This window comes from Polypterus senegalus, chromosome 14 (genome assembly GCF_016835505.1).
Source record: "Polypterus senegalus isolate Bchr_013 chromosome 14, ASM1683550v1, whole genome shotgun sequence".
In the NCBI taxonomy this organism is placed as follows: Eukaryota; Metazoa; Chordata; class Cladistia; order Polypteriformes; family Polypteridae; genus Polypterus; species Polypterus senegalus.
In genome coordinates, this window is record NC_053167.1 from 26118351 (window position 1) to 26138208 (window position 19858).

At 39.2% G+C, this 19858-nt stretch overlaps 1 protein-coding gene across 2 annotated transcripts in view; it reads left to right on the forward strand.

The window, feature by feature from the left end:
• slc12a5a (solute carrier family 12 member 5a) overlaps positions 1-19858 on the forward strand; it is an 820727-nt gene that overhangs the window by 747177 nt on the left and 53692 nt on the right. For both annotated transcript variants that reach the window (XM_039735849.1, XM_039735850.1), the window contains exons 9-10: positions 4517-4684; positions 18088-18186. In XM_039735849.1, the coding sequence (XP_039591783.1) occupies positions 4517-4684; positions 18088-18186 (267 nt within the window). The remainder of the gene's footprint in view (positions 1-4516; positions 4685-18087; positions 18187-19858) is intronic.

Genomic DNA, 19858 nt, shown 5'->3' on the forward strand with positions numbered 1-19858 from the left:
AACCGGGAGACTAGTCAGGATAAAGAGAAAAATGACTGCAGCAATGTACAGAGACATCCTGGATGAAAACCTGCTCCAGAGCGCTCTTGACCTCAGACTGGGGCGGCAGTTCATCTTTCAGCAGGACAACGACCCTAACCACACAGCCAAGATATCAAAGGAGTGGCTTCAGGACAACTCTGTGAATGTCCTTGAGTGGCCCAGTCAGAGCCCAGACTTGAATCCGATTGAACATCTCTGGAGAGATCTTAAAATGGCTGTGCACTGACGCTTCCCATCCAACCTGATGGAGCTTGAGAGGTGCTGCAAAGAGGAATGGACTAAACTGGCCAAGGATAGGTGTGCCAAGCTTGTGGCATCATATTCAAAAAGACTTGAGGCTGTAATTGCTGCCAAAGGTACATTGACAAAGTATTGATCAAAGGCTGTGAATACTTATGTACATGTGATTTCTCAGGTTTTTATTTTTAATAAATTTGCAAAAACCTCAAGTAAACTTTTTTCACGTTGTCATTATGGGGTGTTGTGTGTAGAATTCTGAGGAAAAAAATGAATTTAATCCATTTTGGAATAAGGCTGTAACATAACAAAATGCGGAAACAGTGATGCGCTGTGAATACTTTCCGGATGCGCTGTAAATAGTCAGATGGAAGTTCAGGAGTTGTAGTTTCACAGTGGCCCCACCTGTCATTGACTTTAAGTCCCAAGTGCTAAAGATTTCCAAGGCACTTCCAATAATGTCCAGTAGAGGGAGATATCACCCTCAAACTTCAGCTAGTAATAAGGGCAAGCACCAAGTGTGTATAAAATAAAAGATTTATTCCTCACAAAATGTATTTCAATCACAATGAAGCTCCATGGAGCACAAAGGCAAAACAGAATTGCCTGAAACACAAAGGCAATCCAAATCTAACAAATACCAAAACAGATTCCACAGGCAAGTTCAAAAGACCAAGCATAAAGTCAAAATGTCAGAGATCCAGTTAATTAACAGAATTCACAATAAACACAAGTAAACTCACCACTCTCAGGCACTTAGAAAATGAACTACAAGGAACTGTGGAAGATCCCTTGGATTTATAGAGTAAAGGGCAGTTCCTGGTGGTGATTGGCAGGTGGCTCCACCTCTTGGGTGACCACCAACAAAGACCAATAATAAAAAATAATCATTACAAATTAACCAATAATAAAAAAACAACAGAAATAACATACAAATATGACCATTTAAAACTAATATAAAATATAGCATAAATACACATGAATTGAGACGGACAAAAAGAAATAGAAAACAAGATAGTGAAACTGGTGAGAAGGCCTCTAAACACCCCCAGCCAGAGAAGAATCTCAGTGAGTTTCAAAAAAAAAGAAGACTGACCCCAAATTCAAATGGCAGGCTTCAAAGTTCTGCACAAACTCAAAATATGGCTAAGGCTTTTAATATTTCTAAATGCTCAGAAGTACACAAAAATGCCCTTCAACAGAGTGGGAAACAACAAATTGTGGCATTGAGGACTATATAATTAAACTTCACAATACATGTATAAACTTCAAATTCCATTAGAAATAAGTGCTCTGGATGAATAAAACAGTTCGCTATAACAAGGATTTCACTATAATGGAACTGGAACACAGTGTAGCCTTTAACCACATAAAGTTGACAAAACTGATTGCGGAATGACAAACTTGATGACAACACCTTTTTCCTGCTGCCTGCATCAATGCCAGAGAGAATCTACAACTTTTTCTGTAAAGTAAATTGTAGCTGCTTGTGCCCGTATGAATAGTGGGGTACCACTCTGTGTCTGCACTATACACCCCTTGAGTTGCAAAACAGTCTGCCTAGGTGTTTATATCATGGACAGGAATGGGGTGTAGCGGTCTGTGGATCAAACACCTTAACTTTCATATTCGGCCCCCTAGGTGGCTGCACAGGTCTTCTAATGGATTGATGCTCTCTTTCTGGGAGCTAGCTGTTCTTTTTAACCTGGAAATATCCTTATATATAATTTGATACTATCCGTATGTATGGTGTTCACAGCAATACCTCGAGCAGGCACAAGAGCAGTGGCTGCGGGAAGGATGTGTAGGAAATGAAGTCACATGACTGACGCGGAACGTAGACTTGCTAATGCGACCACACGTACACAACGAGCACAACAAATGGATGAGCAGCATACAGCTACAAATGCTACTAATGCTGAAAGAAATTGTGCAAATCGGACACAAAGGACAGATGAAGAACATGCGCTACAGAATGCTACTAACGCTGACTGATATCGTGCCAGCCGTTCACAAGCGTCTGAAGAAGTTCGAGCAGCCGCAAATGCAGCACGGGTTGAAAGAAAGCGATCAGCCCGTGCCTTGCGGCGGCCGAAAAGGTCTATTTTAACCACAAATCAGTGCCATGATAGCAGCATCATTTCAAGGACTTAACAAAACAAATAAAGAGAAAGTATGGATTTCACAAACGTTGAATTTGTAGCCCGATTCAATCGGGCTCCCAGTCGCTAGTTTTACATAAAAAGGTCATGATTAAAAGTTTTGAGAAAATTAAGGTCACATTTGAAAAAAATAACTGTTGTATGCCAAAATCTGAAGGCACAAAATTCAAAGACATATTTAAATGAAACTTTTTATTATTTATTTTTAAGATTATGGAGTGCAGGTGTTCACAGGGTAAAATCTTGGTTAATTTATGCAACAAATTGGGAACTCCTTGAGTAGCATAAACATGACGGAAGCTCAGAAGTGAGCTTTTTTGCTGAAGGGCGAGCTAAAAATTAATCCTCAATCAGATCAATGTGCTGCCTGTGGCAGAGCTCCGCAAGTACAGCTTGTAGTCGAATTTGATTGACCCAAGATCTGTCCACAATGTCTCTGGTTTGCAGCAACCCCTCTCAAACTCTGTTCTGCTGCACAACAGTATCTGGCTGTAGATGCAATTCGATTGGATGTTCAATGGACCTCCTCAACCACAAGGCCAGAAGAAATATGCATGCTTTCCTGTTTTTAATGAAAAATAACAGTGTCATAATAAATTTTGCAGATAACATGGACTTTGCTGTAATGAGGTGTTTTAACATCAGTTCTGTAGCACACTGGCCAGAACCAAAAAAAATTGTTAATACAACAATTTCTTTAAAATAGGAGTTTGTTGTAACATTCCAATGTGTTCTCTGTACATGCAACACACATTTATATGGATAACAGGGTTTTTTAAGAGACTTATGAACTGCAGATGGTTAATTGTAAGTTGAAGCTTGCTCTCTGTCAGACCAGGTTGACAAGAGTACCTCTGATCTTTGCAGTTCAGATTGGTTTAGAAATGTGACTAATTGTTCTCACCCTGTTTTAAGATTAATTCATTCATGGTTTGTTTCCAGATGTATATGTTATATGTCTGGCTTCAGGGAGACTAACCCTACACAGACTTTCACCTCATGTCACACATTGTATGCCTAATGCACTTACCCACAACCTATCACACAACACTCATCTAGACATCTTCATCACCACCTCTGGTCTGTCTGCCTTCCTCATACTGAATTCTTGCTATCATGTGCTCTCACATCTCCAACCTCAGCAAAACCACAAACCAACAAGTTGTAAGCCAGATTTTGACTGAACCTTTGAATGTCCTGTAAATCCTTTCATTGTTTCGGTATTATTCTGAAAAGGTTAATTATTTTTTGAGACCCTTGTGGCAGTCTACAAGTCAGTCTGTTTGGTGGTTTAACAGTCTGGGACTTATTTGGCATATATACAGTGTAACCTAGAAAAACCCAAACCAGCTTATTCACATTGAAGGGCCATTTCACCAAAACACATGTTTAAAAGCAATGGTCTGTTTACCATAGTAGTATGTACATATTAATCCCTAAATTAAGACTTCCTTCATAATCATCCCTTTGGTGTCCACTGCACAAAGAAAGCCGTCCAGATGATGCAATTTATATGCCACCGCCATTATAATCATATTTTCAATTCAATAAAGGTCTCCTAATGACAAAAATCATGATGAACAGGAATCTCATTTAGCCTGTACCGGAGAAAAGCATCAAAATCTTGGCTTTTCACCATAATACAGGAATTTTAATACTCTTTACATGTCATCAGCACCATCAGTCTACTGGTGTTGAAGCTCCCACATCGACCTACAGCCAGCCATTTGTATGCATGCTTTGTCAGTTACTTTGCTTCTGTCCAGGTTCCTCAATTCCCCAATTATTTCACCATATTTGTTACTTGAAGTGAATTATGTTAACATGCTGTGTGTTGTCCATCTGCCTAAAGCCAGTAATGAGAGGAAAGCATTGAATGACAGCCTCACAGCATGTGTCAGCAGTTTTTATTTACTTAGTAGTGTTTTAATTCAGGAGAATATGTTTCTTTTTATCTAATTAAGTATTTTCATGTTATAGAAGAGAATGATAGAACTAGTCTTAATCATATTAGAGTTTTAAGATCTATCGCAGGGAGCTCACCAGGATATTTTTTAATCTACCCTTCATTTTAGAAAATCTCTGGAGTAACTACATGGAGAAAGGAATAATCCTCGAGAAGAAAGGGGAGGAATCGGTGCCCATCGATGAAGGAACCCCCAGTTTCACTAAGAATTATGTTATTAGTGACATGACCACCTTCTTCACACTGCTGGTGGGAATCTACTTTCCTTCCGTCACAGGTCAGTAGGTGTCCGTATAACTTCCTTCTTTTGTAACAGATACTAAGGTAATAACACAAATGAAAATGGCATGAACAAAAATGATGGGACCCTTAACCTGTATTTTGTTGCACAATCTTTAGAGACAATCACTACAAACAAACAAACCTGTGGCTTTCCATGTGACTTCTGCAGCTCTCCACAGGTCATTTGGCCTATTCTTCCAGAGCAAACAGCTCCTACTTTGTCAGGTTTGATGGTGGCTTTCTCCAGACTGTATGCTTCCATTCCTTCCATAGATATTCGATAGCATTCAAATCAATGCTCATAGAAGGCCACTTCAGAATAACCCAATGTTTTGTTCTTCGCCATTCTTGGGGGCTTTTAGTTGTGTTTTTTGGGTTATTATCTTATTGGAGGATCCATGACCTGTGATTGAGGCAGAGTTTTATGACATTGGGCAGTACTTTTGCTCTAGAATGTCTTGATAGTTTTGAGGATTACATTTTGCCTTGCACAGACTCAAGGCCCCCATGCCAGACACAAAAAAGAAGCCCCAAAACATAACTAAGCCTCCTCCATGTTTCATATTCGGTATGACGTTCTTTTCTTTGAAAGCTTCATTTTTTCATCTGTGGACATAGAGCTGATATAATTTTGATTTTCCAAAAAAACTCCAGCTTTGTCTCATCTGCCCAAAGGACATTCTCCCAGAAGCAATGTGGCTTGTCAATATGCATGCTAGAAAATTCCAGTCTGGCTTTTTATGTTTTTCTTACAACAGTGGAGTCCTCCTGGGTCTTCGTTTTTTGAGCTCACAGTCACTCAAAAAGTGACAGATGGTGTGATTAGACATTGATGAACCTTGACCTTGGAGATCATCTTGAATCTCTTTGGACGTTGTCCTTGGCTTGGCTTGTCTGCCATTCTCACTATCTTTTTGCCCATTCTGGGGTCGATTTTCCCTCTTGTAGTCACACTCAGGGAGGTTGGCTACTGTCCCATTGATGATATACTCCTTAATAACATTTGCAGCTGTTGTCACAGGCACATTAAGCTGCTTAGAGATGGTCTTCTAGCCTTTGCCTTTAACATGTTTGTCTATAATTTTCTTTCTGATCTCCTCAAACAACTCTCTCCTTTGCTTTCTCTGGTTCATGTTCAGTGTGGGACACACAATGATACCAAACAGCAGAGTGACTGCTTTTCTCCATTTAAATAGGCTGAATGTCCAATTGCTTGACTGGGGACAAGTGCGATACTAATTAAAAAAACAGTTACTTTGAAAAATCACTTAAAATCCAATTATTTATGATCTTTTCTAGGGGTACCAACAAATGTGTCCATGCCACCTTTGGCAGCAATTACAACCTGGAGTCTTTTTGGGTTTGACTTGACAAAATTGGACTTGGGCATTTTCTATCATTCTTTTCTACAGATCTTTTCAGGATCTGTCAGGTTGGATATGAGATATTTGGTGAATGACTTATGTTTGTGTCCTTTCAAATTTGTTTGATTGGGTTCAAGTCCAGGATTTGGCTGGAGCATTTACGACACTACCAGTGTTGAATCAAAATCACTCCTCTGTTGAATTTGCTTTGTGTTAAGCGCCATTGTCCTGTTGGAAGATGAACCTTTGGCTCAATCTGCGGTCTTGAGAAGCTTCAGTGCTGTAGGTTTTTTTTGCAGCCATCCCCAGATCTGTGCCTTGACACAATCCTGTCATCTCTACAGGCAATTCCTTCAACCTCATGACCTGTTTTTTCCTCAGCGACCTTCTATATACGGTGGTGGCTTTCCTAATCAGTTCCAATTACAAGGGATGTTCAAAAAGTTTCTGCACTTTTTCTTACCTCTGTTTATTAAGAATTTCATAAACAAGTTACATCACTTTTCTACTTAATCACCTTCGTTTGTGAAGCAATTTTCCCAGTGTTGTACCAACTTTTTAATGACTAATTACTACTCCTTCTGCCTTCAACGTTTCCAACGAAAACATAAAAAGTGTGGAAACTTTTGGAACGTCCCTCGTAATTGAATTTAGTACAGGTGGGCTCCAAAATTAATAAATTTGCAAAAATTCAAAGACAACACAGAAGTAACCTTGGGTCAATCTCTGGAGATGTCCTTGAGTGTCCCAGACAAAGCCTGGACTGGAATCCAATCAAACAAATTTGGAGGGACATGAAAATAGTTGCCCACTGATGGTCTCCGTCCAACCTGACGGATCTTGAGAGGATCTGCAGCGAAAAAAGGCAGAATATCCCCAAATCCAAGTGTGTGAAGTTTATTATGTCAAGCTCACAAAGATTCCAGGCTGTAATCACTGCTGAAGGTGCTTCAGCTAAGTACTGTGGAAAGGGTCTGAACACTTGTGTCAATGGAATATTGGAATATTTCATTTTTTTTATTTTTAATACATTGACAAAAATATCTAAAATCCTGTTTTTGTTTTATCATTCAATAACCCATTGAGTGTTTCTTAATGTGGGGAATAAATTAATTTAATGATGTGTAGCAAAAGGCTGCAACATAACAAAATAAGAAAAAAGTGAAGGGGTCTAAATACTTTCTGTCATTACTGATCCTGTCTAGGTAGGAACAAAACAGGCAAGTTTCATTTCACATTAAGTTTCACGGAACTGACACTAAAATTTGTTTTGTAGGCAATTTTACAACATACAGTACAAATCACGATGCTTAATAGAGTTTTTTGGTGTTTAAAAAGGAATTTTGGTTTGGAAACAAAGAATACTGCTCCCCCTAGAGTCTCCTTGACACTTCTGTGTTTGCCTGCAAACCATCCTGCAGTTAGCTTTGTATAGCATGTATTCCATGCTACACAAGTAAAAACTGTGACACACTGCATATATCTGACATGAAGACACAATAACTTGTGTACATTACTGCATGTTCCACAGGAAAATCTTACTGAGCAGGAACATCCTGACTCTGATATCTAGCAACCACCTTATCCTAATGATTTTTTTCCACTAGAAACCTTAGCTTAAAAACTAAATGACAGACAGCTGTAAACTCTTCTAAACAGTAGTTGAAGATACCTTTATTTTCGTGTGCATATGTAGTACACGTTTCACTGGAAGCACAATTCCGTTTATTTCGCACGTTTTCTGTTTGCAATGTGAAAAGCCGCGTTTCATTCTAAATTCAATATCATATGAATTGCTTTGCTCATCACTAGACCTATCCATCTTTAACACAGCTGTTACTAATCCAAAAATCTCACATAAAAAGTTTATGATGATGTCATGACATGGATAGACTTATCTTTAGCTCTCTTCTCCTCTTCTTTCTCTTTTGTCCTTAAAAAGCACCAGATGGTTTTGACCCTTTTATAATCCATTATGACAATGATCACTGTTCAATAAACATTTGTCAGTAAATATAATGGATTCATAACCAGTGCTTTGTCACCAAGTGATTGCCCATCCCAGACCTATAAAGGTTATGTCTAGCTAAAAGCTAAACCAACTCAATGAGCAACAAATCTAGTTTTCATTATTTATTATATTTAATGTATTGATTGATGTATTTAATTGCAATTTTTGAAAAATGACAGGTTTTGCTCTGTATATCAGTTACATATCTTTTTGTGCATTTAAAGTAGTGAAAACAAGGGTATATGCGTACATTTGGTTCAATGTCATTGCATTGACATGTATAGTGACAGGGATTTGGAGACATGAGTGGAACGAGGTGCCATATCATTGCAAGGCATATTCATCAAGACAGGGCCAGTTTAGGTTTACTAGTTAAACTTAAGGCACACCTTAGTGATGTGTTCGGAATTCTAGAAAAAAGTCCATTTAGACACAGGGAAAATATGTAAACTTCATATAGACAGTGATAACTGTCAAAGAGTTGAATCCAAGTCTCTGAAGCCAGAACACTGTAATGCAAAACATTATGTCACTGGGTCTCGTCCATTGCAAGAGATGGACGTCTGAAGCAGAGCTCCGCTAGCAGCGATGTTATTTTTCATGTTATCTTATTATTATTTTGAGATATCCTGTATTTATCCAAACTGAGGGCACTACTACAGTATATGCAAGCATATATAAACATGGCCAACAAGAAAGGGGTTCAGAAAGAAACAAAAGAAATTAAAACTAAAGCTACATCTAAGCTCAGATCAGCAAGCCCAAGTTCAAGCTCAAGGTACGGCCTTTCAGAGACTGACCTGGATCAGATGGGCGAAAGCCCAGACTCCTCGGGACCACGGTCCGCTACATCGTCTCCAGCTGAGAGCGAAATGGGGAGCAAATTTACGAGCATGAGTGACGCAGGTCATGATAGCTCGCCGATTGGAGAAGATCATCTGAAACTGGAAAAGGCCTTGCAGTCCGCGCTTTCAACCGCTCCACACGAGCCGGGAACACCAGCTGCAATACAGCCCACCGCCTCACCTATGGTGCATGAAAGCAGAATTGATCTGTCTGAACTGAAGGAGATGATCGCTGAGCTCATGCAAGAGATAAACAAAGATATAAAGAAAAGCGAGAAGGCAAATGAGAAGGCAAGGGAAAAGGCAAATGAGAAGCTGCGGCAGGAGATGCGACAGGAGCGGCAGCAGGATAATAAAGACTTGGAGAAACGCATATGTGTTCGCTTTGAGGCAGTCTTTAAAGATATGCTGGGTATATTTGAAGAGCACACTCAGGAAACCTTGTTTAAACTGAGCACACTTGCTGATCAACTGGAGGATGTCAAGGAGACATTCACGACTCGGATTAAAACAGCTGAAATCTAGCTGCCAGTGCTGAAGAAAAAGCAACAACTGCCAACTCCAAATGCAAAAAACTCGGAGACAGACTTGCTGCTTTGGAAGATGGAAGCAGAAAGAATAATATTAGAAATGAAGGTCTACCTGAGAATCGAGAAAGTCCAAACCTAGTGAAATTCGCAGTTGAACTATTTTCTAAAATAATTGGAGAGGACTTTAAAGCAGATTCTAAGATAGCAGCGGCTTATCCCGGATGCGGATCAAATACTGTTAGACCTAGATCGTTTATTATTCACTTCGAGAGATTATTATTTAAGCTAGAGGTGATGACACTACTCAGACACAAGCAAAAGATTATATATGAAAATAACCACATTCGTATCTTCCCTGATTTCTCTCCAGCAACAGCTACTAAACGTGCAGCCTTCTATAACATCAAACAGCGGTTACGGCAAGCTGATATCAAGTACAGCCTCTTGTATCCTGCCAAACTGAAAGTGGATTTGCTTGGTCAATTCTATGTCTTCGCCAGCAAAGAAGAAGCAGAAAAGAAATTAAGAAAGCTGATCCCAACACTATTTTGAAACACAATAGTGAGTCGTAGCCTGTTATGACATGGCAAGGATAAATAATCTACTGCTTGATCTATTTGTTAAGATACGGGTTTTTATAATTATATATATATATATATATATATATATATATATATATATATATATATATATATATATATATAATTTTAGAATTACTCGGACGCTATCTGTTTATGTTTTAATTACAGTTATAGACATTTGTGCTTAATTTCTTTTTTTTTTTATCTTATTCATTTATTTTTTTCCCTACCCTAAAGGAGACTGTTTAACATCATACCCTTTGTTTATTGTTATTGTTATTATTGCATTAAGACTTACTATGCTTATTCTGGACCACTTTCTAACACCATTCCCCGGGTTTATTATCTGGGTTTATTATCTTAATACATTAAGATTGCTGAAGATTATATTTAATTTAGGTTCATAGTTTGTCAATGATTATATTTTAGGCATATAGTATTTAGACTATATTAGCAATAGATATCTCTACTTTTTAATCCTAAAACACCGCTGCTTGGGGGCTTGTTTTGCTTTGGACGTGCTCTGTCTCTAGGTATGTCAGAGGACTGGGACTGTGTGAAGTGGGGTCCAGCCTCACGTGGGGAGGCAAAATGGGAGGATGGGGGATAAGGGGGGGAGAGAAAGAGAGCAGGCTATATCTATATCTAGTCTATCCTTTTAATCCATATAATTATAACTACCAACGTACAGTAACAATAGACTGCATGGCAATAACTCTTGGGGAAATAGGAAATTAAGGTTAAAGCTGTCTCACTTCCAGTTAAGACTATAAAATGACATCAAAAAAAAATTATGTCACTGATAACTGTGAATTGATTAAACATGAAATGTAAAATTATACAGGTACACTAAAATGTTTAATATAGACATTAAAGAACCTACAGTCGTGGCCAAAGGGTTTGAGAATGACACAAGTGTTGGTTTTTGCAAAGTTTGCTGCTCCAGTGTTTGTAAATCCTTTTTTTAAGGTCTGGGGGGGGGGTTCCTGGCCATGGACCCCAAATTTCAATGTGTTGTTCTCCAAGCTACTTAATCATTTTTGCCTTATGGCAAGGTGCTTCATCATGCTGGAAAAGGCATTGTTCATCACCAAAATGTTCTTGGATGTTTGGGTGAAGTTGCTCTCGGAGGATGTTTCAGTATCATTCTTCATTCATGGCTGTGTTCTTTGCCAAAATTGTGTGTGAGCCCACTCCCTTGGCTGAGAAGAAACCCTACACATGAATGGCCTCTGGCTTTGCTGTTGGCATGACACAGGACTGATGGTAGCGCTCACCTTTTCTTCTCTGGACAATCCTTTTTTCCAGATGACCCAAACAATCAGAAAGGGGATTCATCAGAGAAAATGACTTTACCTCAGCAGTCCTCAGCAGTCGAATCCCTGTACCTTTTACACAATATCAGTCTGTCCCTGATGCTTTTCTTGGAGAGAAGTGGCTGCTTTGCTGCCCTTCTTGACACCAGGCCATCCTCCAAAAGTCTTTGCTTCACTGTGCATGCAGATGCGCTCACGTCTGCCTGCTGCCATTCCTGAGCAAGCTCTGCACTGGTGGTGCCCCGATCGCCAGCCATGAATAAAGAATGGTACCAAAACAATTTCTCCCAACCATCTAAGAACAGTTTGGTGATGAACAAAGCCCTTTCCAGGATGAGGTAGCACCGTGTCATAAAGCAAAACTGATAACTGAGTGGCTTGAGGAAAAAAACATTGAAATGGCTGTGGCCAGGAAACTCCACAAACCTTAACCCTATTGAGAATTTGCGGTAAATCCTCAAGATGCGGGTGGACAAACAAAACCCCACAAATTCTGACAAACTCCAAGCATTGATTATACAGGAATGGGCTGTCATCAGTCAGGATTTGGCCCAGAAGTTGATTGACATCATGGCAGGGTGAATTGCAAAGGCCTTGAAAAAGAAAGGCCAACACTGCAGATGTTGATTTTTCTTACTTAATGTAAATGTCAATAAAAACCTTTGAAATTTATGAAATGCTTGTAATTCTACTTCAGCGTACCATAGAAACATCTGACAAAAAGATCTAAAATCTCTGAAGCAACAAACTTTGTGAAAACCCTTATTTGTGTCATTCTCAAAACTTTTGGCCACGACTGTACAGACGTCATACAGATGTGAGTGAAAATGAAAATATATTTCTGGGTGTGACGATGTGGGTTTGGCTCCACGCTCCCATCGCTGTTCAAGAGCCCTTGAACCCAACACCGTCGATAGTTATAACCTAGATGAGCTAGACTGTTGAGGCAATAACAATTGAGCAAGGGGATGCTACAAAAAAGTGCAAAGTGCTTTTATTTAAAAGATCAAAACAAACAGTGTTCAATAAATAGTGCTGTGCAGTTTATTCAAAGTTCAATAAATAATCCTTTAAAAGAAAAACGTGGAGGTTAAAAAAACTACAAAAAAAACAATCCTTTAAAATCGAGGTTAAAACGTTCACCAGGAAGCAGTCTTTAAAATCTACAAGTCCGGTGTCTTCCTTTAACTGGTGACTCCCATGCTTCTCCTTGTCCAGGCTTCGCAACAGGGGCGCCACTCTACCTGCAGCTGACCTTCTTTCCAAGACTGATCTGGAGTCGTCCCAATCCCTGGCTTTGGTTCCGCTCCCTCCAGACTGCGACTTGGGAATTCCTCTCACGGCCAAGACTCTCGCGTGGAGGACACCACATCCCAAATCCTGACTCCCGCTGCCATCCACGGCCCCATGCGGAGTCACCCGTCTCCCAGTCACTCCCGTACTTCCTACAATAAATTCTACGGGAGCGACAACAACTACTACGCCCTGGGTGTCGGCCTAACACCCAGGCTGTCTGCTCAGCTCAGCTGCCTACGAGCGCTCTCTCTCTCTCGCTTCCTACCGCACCGACTTGCTCTCTCGCTTCCTGTAACCTCCGTCTCCTTCTCTTTTCGTTTTTCTGATCTTTCTGTTTTTCTGATTCTCTTTTTTTTTACCCCTCTTCCAACTGACTCGCGCTTCTTTTATACAGCGAGGGGCCATAGCAGCTGCAGCACATTAGCCATGGGAACAATCACAGATGTGGGCAGTCCCTCACCTGTGCACTAGGTGAGAAACACCCACACCGCAGATCACCCCATGGCTTGCTACGACTACTACGCCCCCTCACGAAGCCGCGAGTGCGGTGATTATTTATTTAAATGGCCTTTGCTCAACGAGCTGTAGACCCATAACACCACACTGGGTTAAGATGTAGTATGTCAAGAATAAGGCTACAATGTTGGATTAACATAAAATGAGATAACATAACACTTTATTAATCCCCAAAGGGAAATGTAGCTGTTTTAGTAGCTCATAGCAGAATTAGAACATATACATATACATTTAAATAACTAATACACCTAATAATATATATATATAAAATGAAACAGATAAGATAAATAAATGCTATAAATACCAAAAATAAAGATGCATCACCAATCCATAGTGATAAATACAGTGCAGTATCACAGTATTATGATATATGCAATAATTGTGATACATAAGATGACCAGTAACCACAGATTAGGTTTCTAGTGATGGATACAGTACCAGTGATTACACAGTCTGGTGTCCCATAACATAACATACATAAGGCTTTTACAGGTGCCATATCAAATAACATACAGGTAGGACAGAACATAAAAAAGCAATACAACCACATTAGCAGAGGTCTAAGGAAGAGTAGGAAGGAGGTGAAATAGTAAGGAATTAAGTAGAATAATTTTCAGTCTAAGGAAACAGATATTGAGAGACACAAGTAATAGAAGGGCACAGTGGATTGTGCTGCTGCCTCACCAATCCTTGATCCATTATTTCAGTTCCACTCCAGATCATTGTTCATGTGAAGCTTACTCAATCTTATGTGTCTGGCTAGGTATTACTCTCACACCCACAAAGATTGATTAATTGACGACTCTCAATTGATCCAAATTTGTGTGTGCAGGCCCTGTCCGGGGATGTTTTCCACCTTGTTCCCAGTTTTGTCAGGGTGGGCTCCAGCCTCATGCAGTATTGAACTTGATTAAATCAGTTTAACAGTATGTGCATCATAACTAAAAAGGTAAAATTATGAAGGGAATGAGTAAGGTTGATTTTAACTGGTCAAAAAACATTCTTTGGTAATACAGAAGTGGAAATTTAACAGAAATGATGCAATGCATTTGTCTTGCAGTGAATTGTGAATGTACAGTATATGAAACAAATTACCTGCTGTAGCTGCCTTGCAAAAGTGGCACCTTGGGGGCCATTAGCTGTCAACTCAATACCACTGTGGAAACTACAAGTGAATGGGAATTGACAAGCTAGGCCTGCCTGAATGGCTTTATTACAATCTTAGTTTTTATGAAACAGTGTATACAAGGACTGTAGGTTTAAAAGCATTATTTGACAGAACAGACCAGACAGAGCTGGGTCATCTTTTTAATTGCAAAAATAATAGAGACTGCATTGAACAAAGGGAGCATTACAGGTACAAGGCTGAACTAAAGAAGTATACCAGTGATGCTGAGAGCATGCTGTGGGTCAGGAATGGAGGAGAATGTCAGTGAAGATACACACAAGTAAACTGGAGCTCTTAAAATAACAGATACTAACCATGCAAGTGGACAGAATTAATTTTGTCTTGAAATATTCTGATGGGTCCCAGGAATGTGTTGACTGTTGCTGGGATGAATGATCTGATCAATTGACTACAGAAAATCATTCAGCTTTCCTTCTCCTAAGGCTATTTCCACTGGTACATTTTCATGTACAAATATTATATGGAAATAGCATTCTCAAATGAAAACAGTCTCTGTCCACAATAGCATTTTCACATTGTTTACAAAAGTATTTCAATCCACATTAAAATGACCAAAAATGAATATGACATAAACATTTACCTACACTGGACAAACGTGCATAGCTGGAAAAATCCTAGAAGGAGTAATAACGCTACCCGCCATGGCATTCATTGCAAAACTGTACTGAGTGGTTATCAGGCATTCAAACTGCAGATAACACAACTGAGATTCTTACAAGTAATCGACAAAATAAGCACCATGGAAAGCAACTCCTTTATGTCCACTATTTTAGAATATGGCTGTCTTTCATGTAGGGTGACCAATCAGGGAATCAGATGTTGTAATGGACAGGATCCAATCAGGGGCATGCTATGTCATTATCAGAGCAAAACTAAGTCTGTATATTCCAAAAATTTTGTTTTTGCTTGTCCACATTACAATGCTGAGGCTGCGTTTTCAGAAGTAAATAGTTCTGGAGTGCATCTTGAAGGGAATCAGTACAGTGGATCAAGGTTGTTATTTTAAAATGAGCTCATCAAGAACACAAGGAGACAGTTGGAAACTTGTTAAGGGTAAATTTCACACAAACATTAGGAAGTTTTTCTTTACACAAAGAACCACAGACACTTGGAATAAACTTGACTTGACGTTTACTTAGTGAATTAAGTGGATAGGACTGGCAAGCTTTGTTGGGCTGTATGGGCTGTTCTCGTCTAGATTGCTCTAATGTTCTAAATGTTAAAAGCTAGGCCAGGCTGCTCCATGTAAAAGCAAGTTTAGCCATCTTTTCATTCATGTGTGTTGCTCCTTTTGTATTTCAGGACATTGAAATACATGAACATAAATGTCCAAGAATGTTCTCATTTAACCATTGGCCGACACAGGCTTGAACAAACACATTCAGAGATGCTCTGACAGATCAGACAGATACATAATAAGCACACAAGGAGCAGACACAGGCACTCATGCTTAGAAATCTTTACAGCTCAGCACACACATGCATCCCAGCATATTTGCATCTTATTTTCTTGTGTTTTCATCTCAAGGGTAAGTCTACTTTTATGTCTGCCACTTGATGCTTGCATCACTTTACCATAATTAATTCTTAATTATAACTTTTGTTGTGTATGCTACTAAGAGGTGATGGCAGTAAGGAGCCATTAAGATTGCACCTTAGAAATGTAATGAAGTAGTGTGAAAAAGCAGAAAGGAGCAAAAAAAAGGAAGCTTGCTGAGGAAAATTTACATGCGGGTTGCAGTGCGTGATGAGGCTTGTACATACAGTTGGCTGGGTTTTCCAGTGTCTTGCATACTTTGCCATGCCGCGTATCGGGCCTGCATTTTCTTGTAACATAGCTCATACAGTATATATATATATATATATATATATATATATATATATATATATATATATATATATATATATATATAAAAAAGTAAAGAATCAAGAATTATGTGGTATTAAAATAGGCAGGAATCTGGATGGATTTTGTTATTTCTGAATGAAGTTCCATTACTCTGTGCTTGATTTACTATTAGGAAGGATGAGGCTGGTCTTAAATCAGACAATTGTGACCCAGAATGAGAAGAGGCCATCTGTTAGAAATCTGCTCATCATGTGTCTGATTTTGGGCATTAGAAGACAGGATGTCACATTGCTTGATTTCTCTATTAGTAATTTTAGGGTACTATTCTAATGTAAATTGTCAGGCAGACCACAGTTTGTGAGAGACTATGTCTGTGATGTGGATGTAACATTAAAGCAACACAGGAGCAGCATTTTCTCCTTTTCTCTTCATTCTGTACACCTGTGAATATAACACCAGGTCACATCACTTGCGGAAATTCTCTGATGGTTCTACACTTATGGGGTGTATTGACAAGGAGGATGAGACAAAGGAGAGGAGTCAGTTGCAGAATTTTGAGAATTGTCTGCATTGATTTTTAATGCACCAACGGTCCTCTATGACTGGCTGATATTCAGGGGGTGGATGTATATGTGGAGGTGGTGCTGCTATAAGTACTTAGGAGTCTATGCCAGTGATAGACCCAACTGTTTTTTGAACTATATAAGAAAAGGCAGATCAGACTCTTTTTCTATGAGACTGTGCTCCTTAATGAAAATAGTGACATTCTTTACATGTTCTGCAACTCTGTGATGGCCAGTGTAATGTTCTACACTGTGGTGTGCTGGTCCGGTTAACAGAGGCCCACTGAATCAACAAAGTAATTAAAAAGGCATGCTCAGTTATGGGAGACACTGTCAAATTGCTGGAAGTAATTTCAAAGGTAAAAATTAAACCAAAACTGCGTGCCATCATGAACAACGCTGCTCTCTCCCTGGCACACTAGCATTAAGGACTTTCAGGCATCAAATTGTTCAGCAGACGTGTGTCAGGAAACACTGCTGAAGCTTCTTTATAACATACTTTACACCTTTACAATGCTCCACTGCCACTGTGACTGCCTTATTTACCTTTAGCCAAGTCGGATGTTTTCTTTTGTTTTATTAATTCTGGTGTGTATTTACAAGGTGAGTCTGTTATTTATCATAATATGACAATATTTATTTATTTAATAATTGAGTTTCTATAAAAAGCGAGTTTTCACCCTGGGGCAAATAAAGTTCTGTCTATCTATCTATCTATCTATCTATCTATCTATCTATCTATCTATCTATCTATCTATCTATCTATCTATCTATCTATCTATCTATCTATCTGTACAAATTAGACTGGCTTTGTTGTAAGAACTGTGGCCTTATGGCTCTAGCATCCTAAGTTTAAATCCCTCACTTAATTGCTGTCTGCATGAAGTCTGCATCCCCAGATATGTGAAGAGATATTACGTTGAATGACAATTTTCATTTTCCTCAATGTGAGTGCTGAAGTGTGTCTGAAAGAGTCCTGCACTGGAATCGTTCCTGCATTGTGCCTGATGCTGCTAAGATGGTTTGTTATCTCATGACCCTGAATTGGAGTAGGCAAGTCTGAGAATGTTGTTATGCCACTGTACAAATTAATAAACAGTTTAAGTCATTAGGTTCTAAATATTGGCAAAAACAAAAGCAATTTTATGGCATATACTTGATTGCATGCAAACCTAATGTAGAGAAAACTGCAATCACCAGTCTTAGCAATTAGCAAAGATTAGGGGAGGAGGAGGCCATTTGCTTGGTTGTAAAATTTGTAAAAGGACTGTAGAAAGGAGGTCTGGGAGAATAGTGTGGTGCGATAGAAAACTTACCCAATCTCTTTGTTTGTTTTCAGGCATCATGGCAGGATCAAACAGATCAGGAGATCTTCGGGATGCTCAGAAGTCAATCCCAATCGGCACCATCCTTGCAATTTCTACAACTTCCTTTGTCTGTATCCTATTGATTAGAATTACAACTCTAGCTGTTTCTTATCCATAAAGTGTATGATTACCTTGTCCAACCATCATTTTAGTGATCACATCCTCCACATCTTATTATTCAGATCTATATGCCTGTAGCCTAACTATAGCTTCCATTGCTATGTACTCTCACAGCACGTCTGTTATCTACAAATGCAGGGCTGCCCACATCATTCAGTACCTGAGTAACTACATAAGAACGACGACAGATATACAGACAACAGCAGTCTGTTCAGTCCACGTACCCCATTCTTTTAAGTTGAATAGTCTTAGCATCCCCTGAATTAACCATTGTGCTGATCATATTTAAGCACTTCTTTTTCTCTCTCTTCCAATACACCATATATCTTTCTCTCTATTAAACTACAATGTCTACTGCCATTTTAAAACACTGATTATTCTCGGCTGTCATTTCAGGTCCTATTGCTCTACAGTATACTGTACATTTAGTAAGGTCTTTACAGCTTTGTCTTCTGACTATTGCACCCATAATTCTGTTCATTAAATATTTTACTATTGAGTTGAAAGAATAAACAAGTATTTTCAGTGATCACACAAAAACTGGAGTTAACAGAATGGCCTATTAGTGGCTTTTGTACAGTGCCATTAAAAAGTATTCACCCTCTTTGGAAGTTTTCACGTTTTATTCTTATACAGCATTGTTACATAGTGCTTTAATTGTTGACCTTTTTGACACTGACCAACAGAAAAAGACTCTTAATAGTCAAATAGAAAACATATATCTGGTGTAAATTAATCTATACTAATAAAAGGCAAAGCCCTCACTCACTCACTGACTCATCACTAATTCTCCAACTTCCCGTGTAGGTAGAAGGCTGAAATTTGGCAGGCTCATTCCTTACAGCTTACTTACAAAAGTTGGGCAGGTTTCATTTCGAAATTCTACGCCTAATGGTCATAACTGGAAGGTATTTTTCTCCATTAACTGTAATGGAGTTGAGCTGGAATGACGTGGGGGGGCGGAGTTTCGTGTGACATCATCACGCCTCCCACGTAATCACGTGAACTGATTGTCAACGCAGTGCGTAGAAAACCAGGAAGACCTCCAAAAAGCGCTTAAGAAAACATGCATTATATAATTGAGAAGGCAGCGAAACAATAAGAAGCGAGCGAGTGACATATACTACCATATTCATGAGTGTTGCTACCTCGGAAAGAAAGCAAGGTGTAAACCTAAACTTTAAATTAAGTTCATAGACAGGCTACCGCTGGCGTTTCACATGCCCACAGGTAATGCGGGATACAAGTTTAATGAGAGGACGCAGGATATAAACGAGAGTTTTGATCACTTTGTAACTAAGTTAAAATTGTAGGTGAAGGGGTGTGCTTATGCAAATTCCGAGAGACTGTGTTTGTGGGGATTGACAGTTAAAGGCGGGTGGGGAGTCACGTCATCATCTCCCCTCCCATTAATCTAATTTCGGTCTGAGCTGAGCTCCGCGGCTAATGCCGTCTTCCGAAGCAACTTCGTCAGACTGCCACCAAATACTCACAGAAAAATCCACAAGTTAATACACACACTGTCTCTAGAGTTTCTCCACACTGAATCCTCCAGGCACTACTTACAAAAGGTCACATTGACAATCGTGTTACGTTATTTTTAAAATCTTTCCTTTTCTTAGC